The 20,931-nt window shown below is 37.7% G+C and overlaps 1 protein-coding gene across 7 annotated transcripts in view; it reads left to right on the top strand.

Annotated features, from left to right (window-relative positions):
* Positions 1-20,601, top strand: part of Agtpbp1 (ATP/GTP binding carboxypeptidase 1) — a 191,103-nt gene extending 170,502 nt beyond the window's left edge. For 5 of the 7 annotated variants that reach the window (XM_063243735.1, XM_063243729.1, XM_063243731.1 and 2 more), the window contains 2 exons: positions 1,262-1,422; positions 10,104-14,197. In XM_063243735.1, coding sequence (XP_063099805.1) covers positions 1,262-1,422; positions 10,104-10,332 — 390 coding nt within the window. In that variant the 3' untranslated portion in view covers positions 10,333-14,197. Of the gene's footprint in view, positions 1-1,261; positions 1,423-10,103; positions 14,198-17,479 lie in introns of those variants that run through there. The other 2 variants (XM_063243743.1, XM_063243758.1) reach the window with 2 other exon arrangements.
* The last annotated feature ends 330 nt before the right edge of the window (positions 20,602-20,931 follow it).

Below are 20,931 nucleotides of genomic sequence, written 5' to 3'. Positions count from 1 at the left end.
CATTTTTATATTATTAATTTTAGACTATAAATATTTTTATTTTCTTTTACCTAATTCAGAAACAGATTTAGAACACTTAAATTAAGAGGGTAAATGAATGTTCTACTAGTCAGTTAGGGCGTATTTCCTAGAATAAAGGAGATGTCCAAATTATTTAAACAAACAAACAAATAAAAATTAAAACTAATCATTGTAAAGCTGGGTACTTCATGCAGAGTAGCAGTCTTTGTTTAACTTTCTTTAGTTACCATGTGCCTTAGGAACTCATTTAGCCTGAAAAAGTATTTCATACCTTCTCTTTAATTACATCTGCTCTCATCTACAACTATAGGCTTTGTTGGTAAAAGGATTTTTTTCATTTTAGAAAAGCAGTATCTTAATAGCTCATCTTTATGGTTTTATGTGGTAACATTTAACTTTCAGTAATCTTTATATTGTGTATTGGGAAACTGTTGGTTAAAGAAGGAGTAGGGAAATTGAGACAGAATTTTCTTTTTGCTTTAATAGAATTTGAAATAGGTGTTCTTTTTTTTAAATGTTGTATTAGTCCATGTGTGCAGTGTGTCATAAACACACTCACTGTGGGGAGTTGGTACATGCAATGTGACTCTCATTTCTCTTTACGTCCCCTCCCCTCCCCTGCCTTCAGCTCTTAGTTGCTTCCCTACTTGAAATAGACATTCTTACTTGACATGAAACACAGAAAACTATTTGGCTAATACTTCATCGACTTATATTTGGTTCTTTTTCTGACAGTTACTTTTTTATTGGCTTAAAAAAACCACACAGTAAAAATAAAATCACACAGTGCAAGTATCTAAAAGGTAATGTTCAAATGTACATATTGGAGCTTTGACTTAACACTGTAGTATTTCAACTCTGGCAACCAGAGTAGTGAATTGCAAAACATACTAGCAAGAGCTGATGAATACATGGTTTCACTCATGAACTGCAAGAAAAACATGAATCATAAAATGTTCATTTATTTTTCTTTTCCCAGTTTGTTGGTAAAACTAATTTGCCTGAGTGGGTGAAAGTAGACCTTTTAGAAATAGCCTATTAAGATAGTTGTTTTCCTTTGTGACCTAAAATAATTGAATTCATATTGAGGAGACATATAATAATATATATCCTATTCCCTTATCAATTTTTAAATATTGTTAAGATAGTTATAATGTTTATATTATTTTAATGAGCTACAGCTAGATAAAAGCAAACTTTCTGATTTATAATTACATGTATAAAATTACTTTATTTTTAGGGGCTACAGATTGGTACTCGAGAATTAGAAGAGATGGGAGCAAAATTTTGTGTTGGTCTATTGCGTTTGAAAAGACTGACATCTCCATTGGAGTATAACCTGCCCTCCAGCCTGCTTGACTTTGAAAATGACTTAATTGAATCAGGCTGCAAAGTAACTAGGTAATATATATTTGTTTTATTCTTTTAAGTTGCAATATACCACTGTACTTCAGTAGAGTATTGGAAAAGCAGGGAGATCTTATTAGCAAAGGCCATGTTTAGAATTAATGTAATTAACTTCCCATATCTAATATTTGTTCCAAACTGTGGTAGTGTTCTTGATTTTAATGTTGATATTCAAATGAGATTTCAATGAAATATTCTTATGTTTGTTTTTAATGTTCTTAATAGTTTATTTTAAACTTAAATATGTGCAATGAAGAAATATTCCATTTAGATAATATCTAAATTAAGAGGACTTAGTTAGGATTCATGTTTTAAATTTTACTTTTTTAATGTCTACATGTATCAGATGGCTATTCAGTAATCTTCTGATTATATATGTTAGAAGTAGTTAAATTTATCATCCTTTTAACAATTATAAATAATTAACAGATTTATTTAAATCTGCCAAATATTCATTTAAAAAGGTAATCTTTTGCTTTTTTTTTTTGTCTTTTTTTCGTTTTTATCGGTACCAGGGATCGAACTCATGACTGCCTGCTTGCAAGGCAGGCACTTATGCCACTGAGCTAAATCCCCAGCCCCTAATCTTTTGCTTTTAAAATTCAGTGTAAAGCCTGGCGTGGTGGCTCACGCCTATAATCCCAGAACTTGGGAGGCTGAGGAAGGAGGATTGCTACAAATTAGAGGCCAGTCTGGGTTACACAGTAAGTTCAAGGCCAGCTTGAACTGGATAGTGCAACCTTGTCTCAAAAAAAAATTATTGTATATGAAATTGGCAAAATTACAGGTACAGAGAGATAATTTGATACTATAAATCTTAACCATAGTCCCATAACCTAATACATTATAGTTGGGTATATATGGATGAGAATAGTCCGATTTTTTAGAATCTTCATGATTTTTGTGGATTGTTTACGAGGTATTAACTTGTCATCAGATGTGTTAGTTTGTTGCTATGTGATTGCATATATCAGTACAGCAATTTGAAATGCAGCAAACTATTAACTGGGATTTTTTTCTTAACAGATATGATAATTTAGACAAGTGTTGTTCTCTCCTCTTCAAACTGCTTCCTAAACAATAATGGAAAGGACTAAAAAAATTATCAGTTCTCAGTGATATTTAGAAGTCTCATTTTGTTTTAATTCATGTTAGACTACACATTACAGTTGTTTTAGATATTCTGAACTGTCATCATGAAAACCTCACAGGCTATGCTCTGTTGATCTCACTCTTACAAGGAGCAAATATATATTTGGAAAATCATCTATTTTGAAGAAATACATTGTTACATATAGTGCTATGCCACATGTTTTTAACATTTTGATAATCATTAGTTGGTTTTCTTTGTAACTATTTATTTTATTTTATGTAAAGGTAGTGTTATGAGAGTGAATTCATAGGTCTTATCCAACTCTGTAAGAAGACAGTAGACAGAAAGGGTTAGGAACTGCTCCTTCTATCACTGTGCATATAAAAATACAAACAAAGTAGTCAGTAGATAGGTAGTTTCCCTTTGATATTTTACTCTCTCTTCTGCTTATTGACTTAATATTGTTATACAACCAGTCACCTTTTCCTCCACACTGTTTTTCTTCTTCCTCCATCTCTAGAGAATTTTGTACATATGTCTGATTTCTCCTTCATGTACCTCGATGCTTTTGAGGGTTACAGGTTTTCAGTCTTGAGTTGTCTGTGTCTTTTCATTACTGACTTTAAGTTACGCATCTTTTGCAAGAGTATCATGGACACTGTGTTCTCTCATTGCATCTTGGGGTGGTGTGCAGTGTGTTTGTCCCATTACTCAACATGTTACTGTTTTCTCTTAACTAAGATGGTATCTGCCAAATTTCTCCATTGCAAAGCCAGTTAATGATAAGTATTTTTACAAAGATATACTTTACGACTATGTTAGTATTCCATTTTTCATCAAACTTTCAATTTGTTCATTTAAAAATTATACATTTTGAATGTATGTCACTGTCATTTATGCTAATTCTCAAAATTACCCCAATTTGGCCCCTTCCACCACTCCTCACATGTCTGCATCTCTCTTTAATGACTCTGTTGCTATATGGTGCAGCAGGATTCCCAGATTGTCTTTGTATGGACTTTATTCCAGTTTGGAATTGGCCCATGTCTTAAGCTTTCTATTGCTCTTTCGTAGAAAAATGGTATTTGTATGAAAGCCAAGGAGCTGCTTTTATTTAGTTTGTTGTTGTTTCTGACAGATTATTTCATTAGACAGTGATAGAATACACTTAGACATATGTGCCCTTGCAGGCAGACATGTACACACCCACACAAATGCAGGCATGATCTGAAATCCTGAGCTCATGGTGATACCTCTCATTTTAACTACCTTCTAAGCTTTTAATCTAGTTATCAAATTTCTCACTGCTTTCTTATTACTGACAAGCCTGGCTCTCGCCTATAGTTTTATTGCCTGTGCAGCCTGCCTATATATCTATTGTCTCCATCGTTCTCTCTGCAGGGCCTCCCAGGCTCCAAGCAGTCCAAAGTGGTGTTTTCTAAAAGTAACGGTTGTAGTCCGAGTGCTTGACAGGTGGGAGCTGCTCCTCCTTTGCTGAGTGCGTTCTGTTGTTGAGGTGTTTGTTGCAGGCTTCCTGTGGGCGGTGGTGCTCCAGGCTCTCAGAGATGGTAGAGAAATGAAAAGAGCCCTGGCTCTGAGGGGAGCTGAGGGTGCCCTAGAAGGAACACGGCTGCGTTGGGGAAGTGGTATTGATCATAGAAAGATACTGAAAAATTGAAAATAGCATACATGCTGGGTGTGGTGACAATATCTGTTATCCCAGCAGGCTGAAGCAGGAAGATCATCATGAGTTGGAGACCAACCTGGGGAACATAGTGAGTTCAAGGCCAGTCTGGACTACATAGTGAGACACTTGTCTAATAAAAAAAAAAAGGCATACACATTCTGAGAAGGCAGAATGAATATGACTTGAAAGATGTAGATGAGTTTTGATAAGTGAGTAGCAGCTGAACAGAGGAAGCACCATTAGCAGTGAGAAGTAGACTAATTTGGTAGGGTAGAAGGCTTAATCCAGAGCACAGATGCTGGCGATGAGGAAAGCCTGCAATGAAAATGTGTTCTGCTCTATGCTGGTGAGTAGATTTTCTGGAAGAGAAAAGCCCGTGTTTAAGCATGGAGTGATAATGGATCCATCCTGTATGTAAGGCAGAGTAAAACTCAAAATGTTTTGAAGCTTATAGTAGAGTGACAGCTCTGTGAAGCATGAGTCCCGAGCATCGGGGAGCCTTGAGAACTCAGTGCCGCAGATGGAGCTCTTCCTTGAGGCAGAGCCTCCTTTAGCGTGGCCCATACTGCTGGAGCACGGTCACTCAGTGTCCTGCCGTCTAATTAGTTGAATACTAGAGGACCAAAAATCTCATTTTTGTTAATTTTTATAAAATAATAGGAAATATAAAAATGATTTTATCAAAGGAGTAATAAAATTTAAAAAATGATTTTATCAAATGTATCCAGTGCAAAAACGAAATACCTGCCTGAGCGACACTCAGGAGGGACAGTGAATACCCAAAAACACACTGCCTGGGCAAATCATTAAGTGGTTAAAAGTACATTTGTTGTTGTTTTTGTTTCTGGTTTCCACAGAATACAGCTAGAGAAAGAGAATTGGTGAATTATTCCCATTTGTGACTTTAATATCTTCATGATAATTTGGTATTTATTGCACTGTCCTTTTCATTGCTTCTTTGGATCCTTTCAGGAATAATTGTAAATTCTTGTTATTACTATATTATTAGTAATTGGTAGAAGGCTTTAGACTTCTTTCTCATAGCTTTTGATATTCATTCATTAGTTTTTTCTGCATTGATGATCACTAGTAACAGTTACCTTGGAAATATAAGGCATTGTGAACTTAATGAGTCACTTGATTATATTTGTTGGAAGGGTAAAGGAGGAAAGTGGAAGATGCTCATGAACTTCTCTGTGATCACTTCATCCTGTTCTTTGCTTTTCCCCCTCCTCTCGTCCTTCCTGCTCTCCATCAATGGTGTTCATTTCTGTGATTCCATATTCTATTTGTATGTTGACAGCCTCATACCCCTCTTCTGAATGCCAGGCCTGTGTATTCAGCCTCCCATTTGATTACCATGAACACAAATAAACTTGCCTAAAATTCAGTGACTTCTCCCCAATTTCACACAAACACGTTGATCCTTGACCGCTCCATTGCACATATCACATTCTTGGCATCTCTTTCCCTAACCTTAATCCAGTTGATTCATAGCCCAGAACTTTCTGGTTCCTCCTCCAAAATACTTCATAGATCTCCCTATTTTTGTCCACCATGACACTAGATTGAGGTACCGTTATTTCTTGCCTGGACTGCTCCATCTGTGGACTGGTTTTGTTCGCTGTAGCATTTGTAGCCTCCAGTTTCACTGGTCACTCTTATTTGAAACCCTACAATTGTGTCCAAGTTGGAATGTCTGTCACCAGTGCCTCTGAAGTCCAGCATCAGCCATCTGTACCTTTTTTTCCTCTCGTCCTTCCTACTCTTACACTGCATTTCTACCACTACCAATGCACTGACATTTGGCTTTTGGAGCTATAGCAAAGGACTGGTTTTTATTTCTAATTTGTTCAAGATTGATACTTAAAATATGATAGAAATGAAATATAAAAGAATAGAGAACCTCAAAGAATACAAATAAAAGCTGCAATTTTTATGGCTTTTAACAGACATATAATTTCTTTAAAAATCATTATAGAAAGTTCCAAACACTTTAATTTTTATACTTTGATTATTCTAGACCAGTAAGAAAATTTGTGCATCACACCTTGAGTAGCAGTGTTGTAAAACAAACTAATCTCTCATTGATTGCAGTGTCTTTGTACTTGCTGTTGCTTCTGCCAAAAATGTTGGTGTCTTCACTTCTTTAAGATTTTATACTTATCTTTGATCTTGTGTAGTTTTAGCACATTGTGTCTAGCTCTAGATTTATTTCTAATATACCCCATTTGGCGTCAAAGATTTGCTTTTAATTTCAGGACTTTCTAATTTTGAAAATTTTGCAACTACTTTCTGTTTGAGAATCACCTTTTGTCTGTCTGTCATTGTCTGTCTGTGTCTCTGTGTCCCTCTGTGTCTGTGTGTCTCTCCTGCCTCGCCCTTACTTTCCCTCTCTGTTGTACTGGAGGTTTCCAGTCTCTTCTCCAAATGCCTCTTAATGGCTTTCTCATACTTTTGTCAGCTTCGGTCTAGGTGTAACCTTCAGTAATGTTTTATAATTTGCTCTTCAGTTTTTTCTAGTGTAGAGTTTATCTCTCAGAAGATTTTTATGACTCTGTATTTAACATGTCATTGTCCCTGCATGTTTTGTTTCACATTTTCTTGTTTAGTTTTACGGATATTATTCTTTCCTTTTCAGAGACCCTAACCCATTCAGAGTTTTTTGTAGATGTATTGTTGTGTTGTAAACTCATCAGGGTTTCTCCTCAGCCTTGTGGCATCAGGTGTATTCCGAGTGCTCCTTCTACCTCTGGCTTCTCAAGTTTCTCTTCCTGTGTTACTGGGCTGTGCCTCTTGTAGCATTTCAGGCGTGCCACTGTCAGTACTATGGATTCGGCTGGGCAAGTCACTGGGCTTATGAGGGTTTTGATTGTATGCACTGTATTCTTTGGCTTCCTAAAGTGGAAGGCCTCATGCCAGCTGTCGTTCCCAGGGCACTTGGTAAGTTCTCTGCTGCTCCACACTGCTCCTGCGGCCTTCTTGGGGACCCAGAGCTTGGCAGACCCTAGGCCCGCTTTTACGATGGTATTCTTTTCTGCTCCAAGGAGATACATATCTTTTTTTCTATCTGCATGTGTCTTACTTATTTTCTCTTTTTGTATTTTGTGTAATACCTAATAATTGCTCTGGGGATAGCAGGAGCTAAAGTATATACTTTCTGTAGCAGCTTTCAAGAGAGTTTTTCACTCACTCTTAACCCAGGGACCACCTCTGTGCTTCTCTACACTGTATAACACACCAAGCTTGGTGCCTTGGCATGCAGCCAGCCTAGCATCAAGCAGAATACCAATAGTTGCCTTTAAGATTTAGATACCTGGGGGGGGGTGTGAAGTGGGTGTCTGAAGTCACAGTGCTGTTTGTGCCAGTGTAATGAGGTTAAACTTAATCTTTTAGGCCAATTGGGAATTTTGAAGCCACCGGCAAATTATGCTAAGTGATGTTTAGCAAGAGGTATTTTATGTGTGATCTGAACTGTGGCACAGTCAGGGTTTGGGACAAAATTGATAAAACTTTAATAATAATTCTTGTATTAGGATCTTGTGGTGACTAAATTTCAATACCATCTCTCTGTACAACATTTTATCATAATTAAAAATATACCCATGTTTAAAGGAAGCCTAATTACCATCTTATATGATCAAACAGTATTTGGACCCAGTTTTTTCTTTCCAGTTGGAATGGATTCAAACAGCAGAAAACCAGCGATTTTGCAGTGAGTGGGGCAGTGGTATTTAGTATGTTTACAACACTGTGCATCCAGGAATCATGTTATCTCATTGCACTGCCACAGCAGACCCCTCTTGCTAGTCTGCTTTCTTCATCCATGGATTGGCCTACTCGGGATGTTTCATATAAATAGAGTCATATAGTATATGAACATTTATGTCCGACTTCTTTTACTGAACATGTGTTTATAGTTTATCCATGTGGCAATGTGTGTATTTAGTTTCTTTTTATGTATATCACATGGACATTAGCAAATTTGATGGGAATTGTTCCTACTGCAACTAATAAAATAAATAGAATATAAGCTAGAGAAAGCCTTCAAAGTATGTATATATTAGTTGTGTCTTATTACTTAAAAAAATCCAATGTGAAATGTTTTAATAGAGGTAAAGTGTCTTTCTAGTAAGAGAGTGATTGTAGCCCTTGGGACCAGTGAACATCCTGGTGTTCTTGGTTACAAGCTTTCTGTCTTGACCCTGCACTACAGTAGGACTGTGCTGGCAAAACAAGTACAAGATACTAATTGCTGTCCATCAAAACTACAGTGAGATACTAACTTCTGTTACACACACTGTGTGTGCAGCTAGTGTTTATACATATGGAGGAAGTTTGTTCCCTGTGAAAATTAACATAGATTATTTGTGGCTAAATGGTAATGCAGTATCTAATACCTATGTAGTAAAGCTAACTCAGGCATTGATATACTTTATAATGTGCAGTTTAGCACTTGCCAAACTTGTCAAGCTAATTTTTTTTTTTTGGTACCCAGGATCAAACTAACAACTTCACGTTTGCCAACCAGGCACTTACATCACTGAGCTAAACCCCCAGCCCCTCAGCTAATATTTTTTTAAAAGACCTTCCTTTTCAGTGAGTCTAGTTCACACACACAAGTCTAGGTGTGCTGAGAGTCAGTGAGTGCCAATACCTAGAAAACTGTCTGAGCTGCAGTTGTTACAGGAACACTTTTTGTGCAGAGTAACGCCATGTAATTGCAGGTCATGTCACTACCTCTGGTCTGCTGGAAGTTACAGTAATTTATAATAAAGTGAGCCATTTACATTTGTGCTAAGCAGATGAGGGACTGTTGTATTCACAATCACAGAGGACACTGAAGTCAATTAGGGAAATGAGTTTGCAACTGGCACAAACACTTTAGGATCCCAGTCCAGATTTGCTTATAGGAAAATCTTTGAGGCTCACCCTAAAAGAAGTGTTCCTTACACTGGAGATAAAGGCAGATGCCAAGCTGGATTGTTAGTCTAGGATTCAGTTATCTAGGAAACTAGGTGGTCTTTTATAGTTACGTGCTTGGTAGCCTAGTGTAAAAGGGAAATCCTCTCACATGTCTATTTGAGACTTTAAAATAAGAATGGATTATGTCAGAATAAAGAATCATGCAGTATATGTATTTATATTGGAAAATAGTGTATACTCTACTGAGTATGATGTTCCATATAGTCACTGGTATTTTTCATATCGTTACTGACTTCTTTTTCTCTTTGTTCTGTCATACTAAGAAAAGTTTTCAGATTTCTTCTATGAAAGTGAATGTGTCCTCTTTTTAATTTGTTTTATTTTGAGGTTATATGATAGACACATGTGGTAATTATATTATTTTATTGGGTTGACCCCTTTATCATTATGAAATGTCTCTCTTCCTTTAATTAGGCTTCTTATTTCACAATCTACTTTGTTCTCTATTAACATAGCTGTTCTTCCTTTCTTTGGTTAGTAGTTGCATAATATATCCTTTTCTAGCCTTTCATTTTCAGTTTTATATGTCCTCATTTAAGATACGAATTTTTTATGAACCCTATAACTGTATATTTTATAACCCAATCTGTCATCTTTGTCTTATAGTTGGTGTATTCACTCCTAATTATTCCATCTTTTGCTATCCTATAAGCTTGTTTCATTTTTAATTATTCTTCTGTTGATACCCAAAAGTTTATAAAGTGAATTCTTAGTTTACTGGAGCATAATGTAAATTATCGTTTCATCTCCTTGCAGGCAGTACTAGGATGTTAGTGTACATTCATTTCATTTACCTTCCCATCTTTCACACTGTTGTCATGTATTCTAACTTAATTATATGTATTTTAAACTTTATTATACTTATTACTGCTTTCAGAAGTCAGTGTTCATTAAGATTTACTTTTCCAGATGTGTACAGTGGCGCATCTCTGTAATTCCAACTACCTGGGCAACTGCAGCAGAAGGATCACAAGTTCAAGACCAGTCTGGGCAACTTGGCGAGACCCTGTCTCAAAACAGTAAAAACCGATGGGGAAGTAGCACAGTGATGGAGCTTTTGTCTAAGAAAGCCCAAGCCTCTGGAGTTCAGTCTTCAGTACTTCAAAAAGGAAAAAGGACAAAGAGGGGGAAAAAATGAACATTTCTACTATCTTCATTTTTCTTGTACTTCTGTTCCCATTTGGGAATTTTTCTTTCACCTGAATATATCCCTTTCATTTTTTTATGCATATCTGCTGGCAATAAATTATTTCATTATTTTTGTTCATTTGGAAATTTACATTTTTTAAATTTCACTTTTGAGGACTGTGTTTCCAGTAGAGAAATTTAGGTTCTTGTTATTCCTTTAGCACTTTAAAGACATCACTGTATTAAATTTGGATTACTGTTTTTTTTTATTGAGTTGTGTTAAATTTTTGGTTCCTGGAAAAGGGTATGTCTTCTCTGGGTTCCTTTGGATTTTCTTGTTTCTGGTTTTTAGCAATTTTGCTGTAAGTCCTGAGGATTGGTTTTCTTTGTTTATTCTACTTGAGATTTGTAGCCACTCCTATGTCTTTTAACTCTAATCTTCCATTGTTTGGGGGAAATCTCCAGATATTAGCTTTTTAAATATCACTTCTGCCATGTTGCTTTCTCTTCTGCATGATTAATTTACATGGGTTTTTTATTTTAAGTCTTTGATTCCTTTTACTCTCTTTGCTAAATTTTCTAAAATTTTCTGCTGACCTGCCTCATGAATTCTTTTTACCTCTTTCCTAAAGATAGTTTTAGGCCTGTCTTTGTCATTTCAGCTATATGTTTTCTGGTTGTAGACTTTCCAAGTGACTATTTTTTTAAAAGAAAAAGTAAATGATGAAATTCTTCATCTATCATCTCTTTTCTTGACATATTAATCATCATTATTTGAAAGATCATATCTGATAGCCCCTACTCTTGATCACCTGTGGAGCTGTTTCTGTTGGATTCTTCTCCTGAATCTGTCCCTTGATGTGCGTGGTGACATGTGCTCAGATGCCAGTCACTGCGTAAAGCTTAAGAATTGTAGATACCTTCCCTTCCTTCCTCCCTTCCTTTTTCCCTTTCTTCCTCCCTCCCTGTCCTCTCTCCCTCCCTCCTTCCCTCTCTCCCTACTTCTCTCTCTCCCTACTTCTTTCCCTCCCTCCCTTTTGTCCTTTTGAGGCGACTCATCTGTCCTCTGGTAGGTGCTTACAGAAGGGCTGCATGCCCCCATGCACTGACCAGCAGATCGGGCTTGAGGTAAGGTTGTAAAATGTATGAACTGTTAACCTTTGGTTTCCCCTCCCTGCTTTCTAGGCTGCAGCCCTCCAGAGGTTGCAGTTAATGAGTGACCTACAAGAGTGGCAAAACATTTGTGTGGCTTATTTATTTTCTGTTTTGTTTGTTTTGCTGCTGTCTGGTTTATGATGCTTTTGTCCTCTTGTACTATGCAGTGTAAGAATTTGTCACGTGTTTCTGAGAAAAATGGTTGAATGTTGCGGTCATCTCTCTGCAACTCCCTTCTTTCAGGACACTTGGCAGCTCTGAACTCCAATTTTTGCCTGCAGCCCTTTGAAACTGCTGAAACCTCTGATGACTTCCCTGCCTCTAGCAGCTGCCCTTGCTTGGCCTTGATTTACCCTGGACTTTGCCCCATGCACCTTTTCTCTTTGATGACTTTGCTTTGTATCCTTTCACTATGAGAAGTCATAAATTGAATGCTACTATGTGTGTGCTGAGTCTTCCCAGCCAATTGCTAATTGTGGGCCAGTCTTTGGACCTCTGATAAACATGGGCTTTCTGAATTTCTGCCAGATTTGATTACATCAGAGACTCTAGTCCCCTGAGAATGATCAGAGACAGATGGTGATGTGTTGTGATCTTTTTATATATGGGTGTAACTGAGGTTCAGAGTAATGAATTTTACTCTGGGTCATCTATCTAGTAATTCCTGACAGATCCAGGAATTGGAACCATATCTAGCTCTATGATTCCTTATTTTTTCATTATTTCTTATATTCTCTGAATGTGTAATCAAAATTACTAAAATGTACTGAATTCAGTTTTGGAAACTTGTCCATTATTAAGTTAACCTTTGAACACTGTCGTTTTGTGTGAGGAATGTTTTTAGATCAATAGCAAAAGTAAGTTGGAGTTTAGTGACTTAATTACTATTTTATGGAGACACTTTGCCGTTTTTTCAATAAAAATGTTAATGAGCAAATTTCCCTTTTCAAAGTAGACAAATTTTCTTTATTAGATGTTATATACAAATTAGCTCTTTGTGTGTGTTCATGTATGCATATATGCATATGTTTTGTACAACTGATAAAAGTTACTTATGTTTTCTATGGATAGTTTTATTTACTTTGTGATATATAGATGTGTTTATCTCATAAGATAGACATCAAACTATAAAAATAAGAATATTCTTTAGTATTTGTGCAAATAGATTTTCTTTCACTGTAGACCTAACATTTCAATACAAGAAATCCAGATGCAATCAGCAGTTCACAAATTGCTGGGCAATTTGTTCACACTCTGGGCAGTGTGCTAGTTTTCTGCTGCTGAATCAGTTTCAGAAACTCTCCCATGTGTTATCCTTGTGGCACTGTCTTTTGACAGACAGCTTATTCCCAAGGTCATGGGAGTACAGAGGGTTCTGGGTGCAAAGGTAGGGAGAATTTTTAATCCTGATGGCCTGGGAAAGACCATTGCCTGAGCTTTTTTGGGAACTGAAAAAATACTTTTTTCTTTAAGAAGGAGGGTTTTATTCATGTCGCACAATATTTTCTACTTGTATAACCTAGTAGTTTATGTGTACTTTCACCTTTACTCCCTAATGTCAGCCGCCCGCTGACCTTGTGTGATGGATGGGGCTGTATTGCTGTCCCCACCTTCCCCCAGGGCCTGAGTGCAAGTGAGAGACTGCTTGTCAGTGCCAGCAGACACAGGCACTGGGCTGGATTCCCTCTGGCCTCCCTGAGGGCCGTGGCAGAAGACCTGTGCCCTGGACTCTCCACAGTTAATGAGCTCTCCTAAAAGGAGGCAGCATACAGTTGAGGGTATATCAAGTTTTCAGGTTCACCTTTGTGCAATGTTTAATACGAAGGCAGCCAGACAACTTTCTAACTCTATATGGCACAGACTGGTTTCTGTTTTCTTTAGAAATAAGCTACAGGAGTTGCCCCTTCTGTATGGCAGTGATGTCATCCCATGAGAATGCTCTTTTGACTTTGTTTTTGTTGTTAGTGTGTTTTTTTTTTTTCAGACAGGGTCTTGCTGTGCAGGTTCACTTTGAATTCACTATATGGTCCAGAATGACCTTGGACTTACAAGGATCCTCCTTCCTCAGCCATCCAAGTGCTGGGTTTATAAGTGTGCACCACCACACTTGGTTTAGAAGGCTTTTTGAGTAAAGGATTTGACATTTTTTATGAAGGAGCATTTTAGATTTGTTTTGATCTAAAATTCTATTGTTTTTTAGGGTGAAAATTCCTTATAGGAACTGATTTTGTTTAGTCACCTTTACTCTAAGAATTAAAATGTAAACTATAATGTTGTCACATATATAAACAGGGTAGTTGAAGCAAAGCAGGGCAAAAGGAGTAAATTTAGCTGGGCATGGTGGTGCACGCCTGGAATCGCAGCGCTGTGGGAGGCTGAGGCAAGAGGATGCTAAGTTTGGGCCCAGTCTGGGCAACTTATCAGTTTAGACCCTGTCAGTGGCAAGTAGATAGGCAGATAGATGGATGTATATACTTAACGTGAAAAAAAGTAGTGGCAGAGAAAAGAACAATAAGGGAAAAAATAAATGCTCTTTATGCAGTCTTTTTCTTACAGCTTTAAAGAGTTGGGTTCCTATGTCATACCTCTAAGCCAAGTTACCTAGAAGTTTTTGTTTTAAGTGTTTTGAAAATCAAATTAAGTAATGTATATGAAAGCAATTCTTACATTGTTAACTGTTAGAAATGTTGGAATTATTAATAAAAGAAGAAATGAATTAATCTCGTGCCTTAAATTTTTTCACTAAAATAAAATTAGTGGAATAGGGTAATGAAAAAAATGAATGTTTATCTTGCTATCCTTGTTTCTTTCTCATAAAACCTTCAGCAAACATTTGTTGAGGTGTCAGCAAAGTGCCAGGCCTTTGCAGAGGTCGCAGGCGGCAGTCCTGGGAAGAATCACAGTTCCTGGCACACAGAGGGTGGCTCCCACTGCAGGGGACACAGCGAGATGGAGCAGCAGAGGGGACATGGAGTGAGGGTTCATGTGCCTAGGCAGCACCAAGGAGAGCAGCATCAAATGTGTCTGAACCATTGCATTGGGACAGGAATATGAATCAGGGGTAGAAAGACAGGAAGTGCCCTGTGTGCAGAGGGAATACTTCCAAGTATATATCTTTAATATAAAGTGTGGGACAAACAGTGAAGAGGAGCTTGGGTGGCCAGGTTCCTTGTAGAGCACTTCGGTCCGTAGGGGATCTGGGAGTACTCGGCAGAGGCACCGCTCCATGGGAGAGCAGTGTCTCCAGGCTGTGTGCGCATCTGTCCTGCCAGTCAGCCACAGAGTTCCAGGGGATATTTGGGTTTAGAAATGACAAGAATATAAATGGACACATATTCGTCACTCAGAGGACATGCTGATAAGAAGGCTATTGGCTTAGAGCACTGGTGTGTATTTTTGCGTATTACATATTTTCGAGGAAGTTTAGCAAATGACGGGCATGGGTTCACCATTGAGAAGCAAGAAAGAAGAACCATACAAATTAGAACAGAAGTCTCTCTGGCCTTTCACCTCACAGAAGTACAGCAGAACACGAGGAGAGCTAGACTCTGGAGAGTGGCAAGGGGAAGACTGTGGCCTCGGCTGATTCCTGTGAGGCCTTAGGAGTGGCCAGCTTCTGCCTTTGCCTTTCCCCCAGCCCTCACCTCATTTCCCACTCCCATCTTCCTGTCCTCTCCACCCTGCCTCACTCTGCCTGACTCCCTGTCCTCTAGCTCCCTTCTTGCCAGTGTTCTGTCTGCCTTGTACACACATCCTTGTGTTGCAAAGGGAGGACTTGGTGGCTTCTCTGTGTCTGGAGGCACCCCGTATACTTCACAGTGGTGCGGACCTGATGAAGCTGGGCCCAGGCTAGGAGCACAGTTTGGCTAGGGCCTACTGAGACAGGACTCAGGAATCAGGGCTGGTGTGGGCTGTAGGAGCGGAATAGAATGGCCCTAGTCCTCTCTTCTTATTCCCCTGTCTTACTGGAACAAATGGGGTTCACATCATGAGTGAAGTGTGAACCACCAAGATGGCTTCACTGTATGCACCCAGAGCCAGAACCTCCCTGGCTGTATTGCTTTTTCAGTCCTGCAGGGACTTACCTTCCAGGCTGTGCCCCTTTGTCCTGAAAGTATACATCTGTGCTTGATGCCAGCATTATTCCAAGTTCTCTTGTTCTCATGAAGTTTTTATGGCTTCATCCTGGACATCTTCTTTGCTTGTAAACTGTGCTTCTCTTGTTCTGTCTCCTCACTGACTTAGAGCTTTTTGTTTAAGCTCTTTTCTTTAGTTCAGATGGATGAACTTGCTACTATTCAGCCTGCTGTCTAGAATTAGATCCTTCTGCCAACCCAGGGCAATGGGCAGGCTCCCTGGACCCCCCCCCCCCCGCCATATGTGCCTGTATGTTCCCGCCGGGTAAGGGTGCTGTAGCTTTCTGGATGATGCTGCCCTCCTCCCTGTGGGTTTTGCCTTTCCGTGGTGTCGGCAGGCCCCTGTAGGATTCTGGTGGCCTTCCCAGCCCTGGCACCAGTTCCAGAGTGCAGCCTCCGAGCACTTGTGTCTCCTCTGTGCTTCCCTCATCCTTCCTTCTCCAGCAAGAGATGAGCATATGTGTGGCCAAAGATGTCTTTTCCCACTTTCTCTCTCCTTCTCTTACTTACTTCAGTTAGCTTTTCATCTGTTCTTTCAGTCAAGGAGGAGGAATGAATGAACTGTATTTCAAAAATAAGAAAGCTAATAAGTTATTTTAAAAGGCACATAATCTTGTAATCTTTCCCCCTGAAAGCCTAAGAGACTCTTTTTAAAAGTTTTAATTGCATAACAAAAACTGAAGTTATTTTTGTGTTAAATATGTTGTGAAGTCTCACACAGTCCTCAGAGCTGTTTGGTTTTGTCTGTTAGGGCTGCCATGTTATTTCCTAGCTCTGAGCTTTGAAGAGGAATTTTGCTTAACACTATGCCGAGGTAGCATTCCAATTCATTTTTCTCTTTAAAAAAAAGATTAAAGTTAATTAAAAATAAAAACTTCTTTGCCAGATGTTTTGCTTCCTGCCATCAGGAAATTAGAACCATATAATCCATTACTTTCCTCTTCCTACCCTAAATTGTACACACTCAAACTGAGTTGAGTAGTCACTCATAGGTATTCCTTCATTTTTAGGTCCCTAATAATACCCACTTTCTTCTCATTGGAAAAGATTTTTTTTTTCCCATTTCTTTGTCTGATTTTGTGGCTTTTAATTGCTTCAACTATTGGAAATCCTTTTTGGAAACAGGTGGGAATAGAAGCAAACACACACCTGTAGGAAATTCAGATAGATCTGATCACTAACTTTGAACTATTTCTGTTGTATTTCTTTGGCATAGGGAGAAATCAAAATGTGATTTTTTTTTTCAAGGAAAGAGTGTAAAAGTACTTAGTGGAAATGTCTTAATTCCAGACAACCTATCTTAATGAAATATTTAGAGCTTTTAAGCAACTACCCTGAACCCTAAAGGAAAGTAATAAACCTAGGAATAGAGGGTTGACTTGTTTTCCATGTTGATTACAGAATAGTGGACATTTTGAGAATGGGTGTGTCCGCTGGTTTACGGCTGCCAATCACGTGTGGACTTACAGTTTCAGTACACCCACTAGATAACCACAGTTTCTTAGGAGGCCTCTTCAGATGATCTGTTGCCTGATTTTCAGTGATTAAAACAGAACTTTAAAAATTGATGAAATCCTCAAAAGAAGTGTCTTAATAAAAGAGTCCATTGTTTTGTTTTGGTTTTTAGGTGATATGTACATTGACACTCTTGTAATATGAATTAGATTAGCATTTCACTCCTATTGTCAATACAAGGCACTTTCAATAGTTGTAAATTGCTCAATTTATTCATTTGGATAAAATTTATAAAATTAGTACAAATTACATATGTTGAAATTAAAATTAATCCCGTAAGGTGAAATCATCTTACTAATAGAGCCTTGAAATCTCACCAAGGCTTGTATGTTCTGTGTGTTTTGGCTACAGCCCTACTACTTATGTTATGGATGAAGATGAACCTCGATTCCTTGAAGAAGTTGATTACAGTGCAGAAAGTAACGATGAGTTAGACATTGAGTTGGCTGAAAACGCAGGTGATTATGAGCTTTCTGCTCAAGAAGAAGGGCTTTCTGACTCTGAATTGTCACGAACCTACCTATCGTGAGCCCTCTGCCGTCTCTTATTAACTGCAACGAAGAAATAAAATGTCTTGGTTTTTCTTACACAGATAATTTTTAAAAAATGAGTTTACAAAGAACTGACTCAAAAAGACAAGTAACCTGGACCTTCTTGGTTTCAAGACAAATAAATGTGTTACTAATTCATGATAAAATTGGTACTTGTTTTATTTTAGACGTTTAATGTACTTGACATAGCACTGAATTATCAAATAATGGATTTCCTTAAAAAAGAACCCTGATTATTGTTGCATGCATTTTTTATCACCTTTGGTTATATTGTGCATCAAATGGATAATTTTGAAGTTATCAGAATATAAAATCTAAATTCTAGAATTGTTGAAAACCAATCTATATGTACATGGATTTCTGTAGATGTGCTTGTGTATAAGTGGGCAGATGTTTGAAGATAAGACTGTTCTTCAGAATCATGTTTGCTATTGGATTGTGACTAACGTAATTCAGAATTTGCCCGGAAACCACTACATTCTACATTTACCAAATTAAATAAAACTATGTTGAATATTGTATTTATTTCGTCATCCTTTTTAACCAGTTCTAGTTATTTGGTGCATAGGGCTTTGTGAGAATTTTCTAAAAACCCATATTTGAGCACATTGATAAAAATGTCTTTTAAAAAGATTCTAATTTACTAGTGGTTAGATGTTTGTGATGCAGCTATTCCTGTGCCTATCATAAAAGATAAATTTAAGCAGCTCGTAATTGTAAAATTGTGTCTCAGAGGTGCACCTATAGTTTCTCACTGTTCTTGGTTTGTCATGAAGCTTTGAAAACACCATGAGGAATGAGCTGCTGTAAGTGTGCATTTGTATATTGGGATGATTCTGCCTCTATGAACTGTACTGTGTGGTTAGAGTTACTGATGCGCACTTGTTTAGGGCCTGCTGATAGAGGTCGTAGATAACTACAATGATCCTAAATCGTTTCTGGTAATGATGTCTTTCTGAGCTGTACATACAAGTGTGCTGCAGGAATGACTATCTTGAAATAAAATAAAGCAAGTCATTGACTGCAGTTAATTGCTTTAAGCACTAAGTTTCTGTTGTAACAAAACCCTAAAAGATGCTACATCCACAGATTTTTGCCAGGGTTCAGGTGCTTAAGTTTTTGATCCATATCTTCCTTACTTATTCCTAGGCTAGAATTTTTTTTCTGTCTCTTTGAGACAAGGTCTTACCATAATTCAGGAGGCTGGCCTTGAACTCAATATGTAGTCCATGCTGGCCTCAAACTCTCAATGAGGCTCAGTCTCCCTAGTATAGAATATTTTCTAAACTTGTTAAAATAGAAAACAGATTATAAAAGAATACTACAGATTTATGGGTTGTGCAGTTGATTTTTTCTTTAAACGAATGACATGTCATTCACAATGTAGATACTGTCTGTTTTGGAAGCCAGGTTTAAAAACATCATATGGGACAATTAAAAAAAGAGGTCTTTTCCTGTAAAGAGTATTTATGAATCTCATAAAATAAAGATTAAATAAACCAGTTCTGCTAGGATGGTAGGTAGCCAAATTTAGGAAAGATGAGGATACTTTAAAATAAGATATTATTTACTCAACTTATAATTTTTTATATAAAGCAATTGCTTAATATTTTTAGAGACTATACTGTGGAACTACTATGACCATGTATAAGTTTTTCTTGGATTTTACAGAATTGGAAATTAAAAGCAGTCATGTAAAAAGCGACTGTAGTTACTATAATGTGCAGAACTACTCCAAATTTTCAATTATTTTAGCATTGTAAAAACACCTTACCATGTACAGTTTTTTAAATTGATGAAGTACATCTGTTATTATATGTTACAAACTTGAACATTGCTTTTATTAAATATTCACAAGTTGAAGAGAAAGTCTTTATGGTTAGGAGATGGTTTTTTTTTCATGAACTATAAAATGCTTTGGAACAATAAAAAATTTTAAAATCCTTACTTTCCTAAATAGAAGTATAATTTTGATTGGCTGTCAAATTCATTTCATAGCTCATTTTCATATCTTGTCACCACTTTTTTTTTTGTCAAATTTCCAAAGCCAATTGAGATGCCCTCAGGACTGCTGGCTTGAGCAGCACGCTGAGGTTTGATAAACCTGAACTTTGATTTGCTGACCTTTTCCAGCTCTGAGTGTCTTCAGGGCGTTGGGTCCCGCTATGGCCCTGAGCTGTGCTGTGTGCCCCAGCCCTGGCAGGGCTTCTTGCAGCAGGTGGCAGTGGCACAGAGTGACTCCCGGGACCATGGCCCTCGGCAGCCCAGCTGTGGTGCTGAGCCTGCAGTGGGTCATTGGCATTGTCTCATGTGCTCTAGCAGCAGCACAGACCTCTGAGAGTTTCAGAATCTGAGAACTGGAAATTGGCACGAGGAGAGTTAAGACTAAGCTGATCTGTGTACGGAACAGAAGTGTGGCTGGCTGTCAGGCCATAGTGCCACCAGGTGTGGCGGCAGCTCTGCCTGGTTTCCTTACGCTCTGGAGGAACACCGAAGGGCTGCTGGCCTTTGCCTTTCTCCGGAGACTTTGGGCTGTTGGTAGTTTAAAGGTTTTCCTTGAATTTGTGAGATGTATTTAGGCAATGTAAAAGGCAAAAACCTGTGGTTTACATTGGCTTCTTACTGTAGTTATGGTTTTGCTGGAATATAGTGAGTATAAGTGGTCTCTGCTATTTTTGTTTTGTGTAATATTTAGAAACATTGGTCTGATCCTAGTTGCAAATAAATAGCATGGAATTCTGCTTCAGATGGTGTGCAAATAGCAAAGAATATGATATTCCTCAATTTTAAATGTTTAAGATGACTATAATGATGTAGGCTTTCATTGGAATGGGAAATGTAATAAATGTACTAATGAAATTGTTTTGTGCATGATTCAGATATAATTACAGCAATTAAACAATAAATGTATCTTTATAAGTCCTCTTGTTTCTCTAACATACTTAATTATTAAAACATAGGTGATTTTTTTCTCTTATTCTGGTGAAGGCTTAGTAGCCATGTGTAATCCCTAGTTCTATGATAGGAAAACCTTAGTTCTTTAGAAAGGAAAAAACCTATCAAAGTATTTTAACTAGGACATTGCTCTACTTGATACAGTAGACTGCTAGTACTAAGTAAATAGTTTGGTGATTACACTATATTCAAATTCCTGCAACATAAAAGGAAATGGGGAAGAAAGTTTCAATTTTTTTATGGAGATTAATATTTTGAAGGCTTTGCCTTTGAAGTGTCACATCCTGTCATTCTCAC

Source organism: Cavia porcellus, unplaced genomic scaffold, assembly GCF_034190915.1.
Source record: "Cavia porcellus strain 051 isolate PalLab524CR breed Dunkin Hartley unplaced genomic scaffold, mCavPor4.1 scaffold_2, whole genome shotgun sequence".
Classification (NCBI taxonomy): Eukaryota; Metazoa; Chordata; class Mammalia; order Rodentia; family Caviidae; genus Cavia; species Cavia porcellus.
Note: the sequence above shows the minus strand (reverse complement) of the source record. Positions and strands in the feature narration are given on the sequence as shown.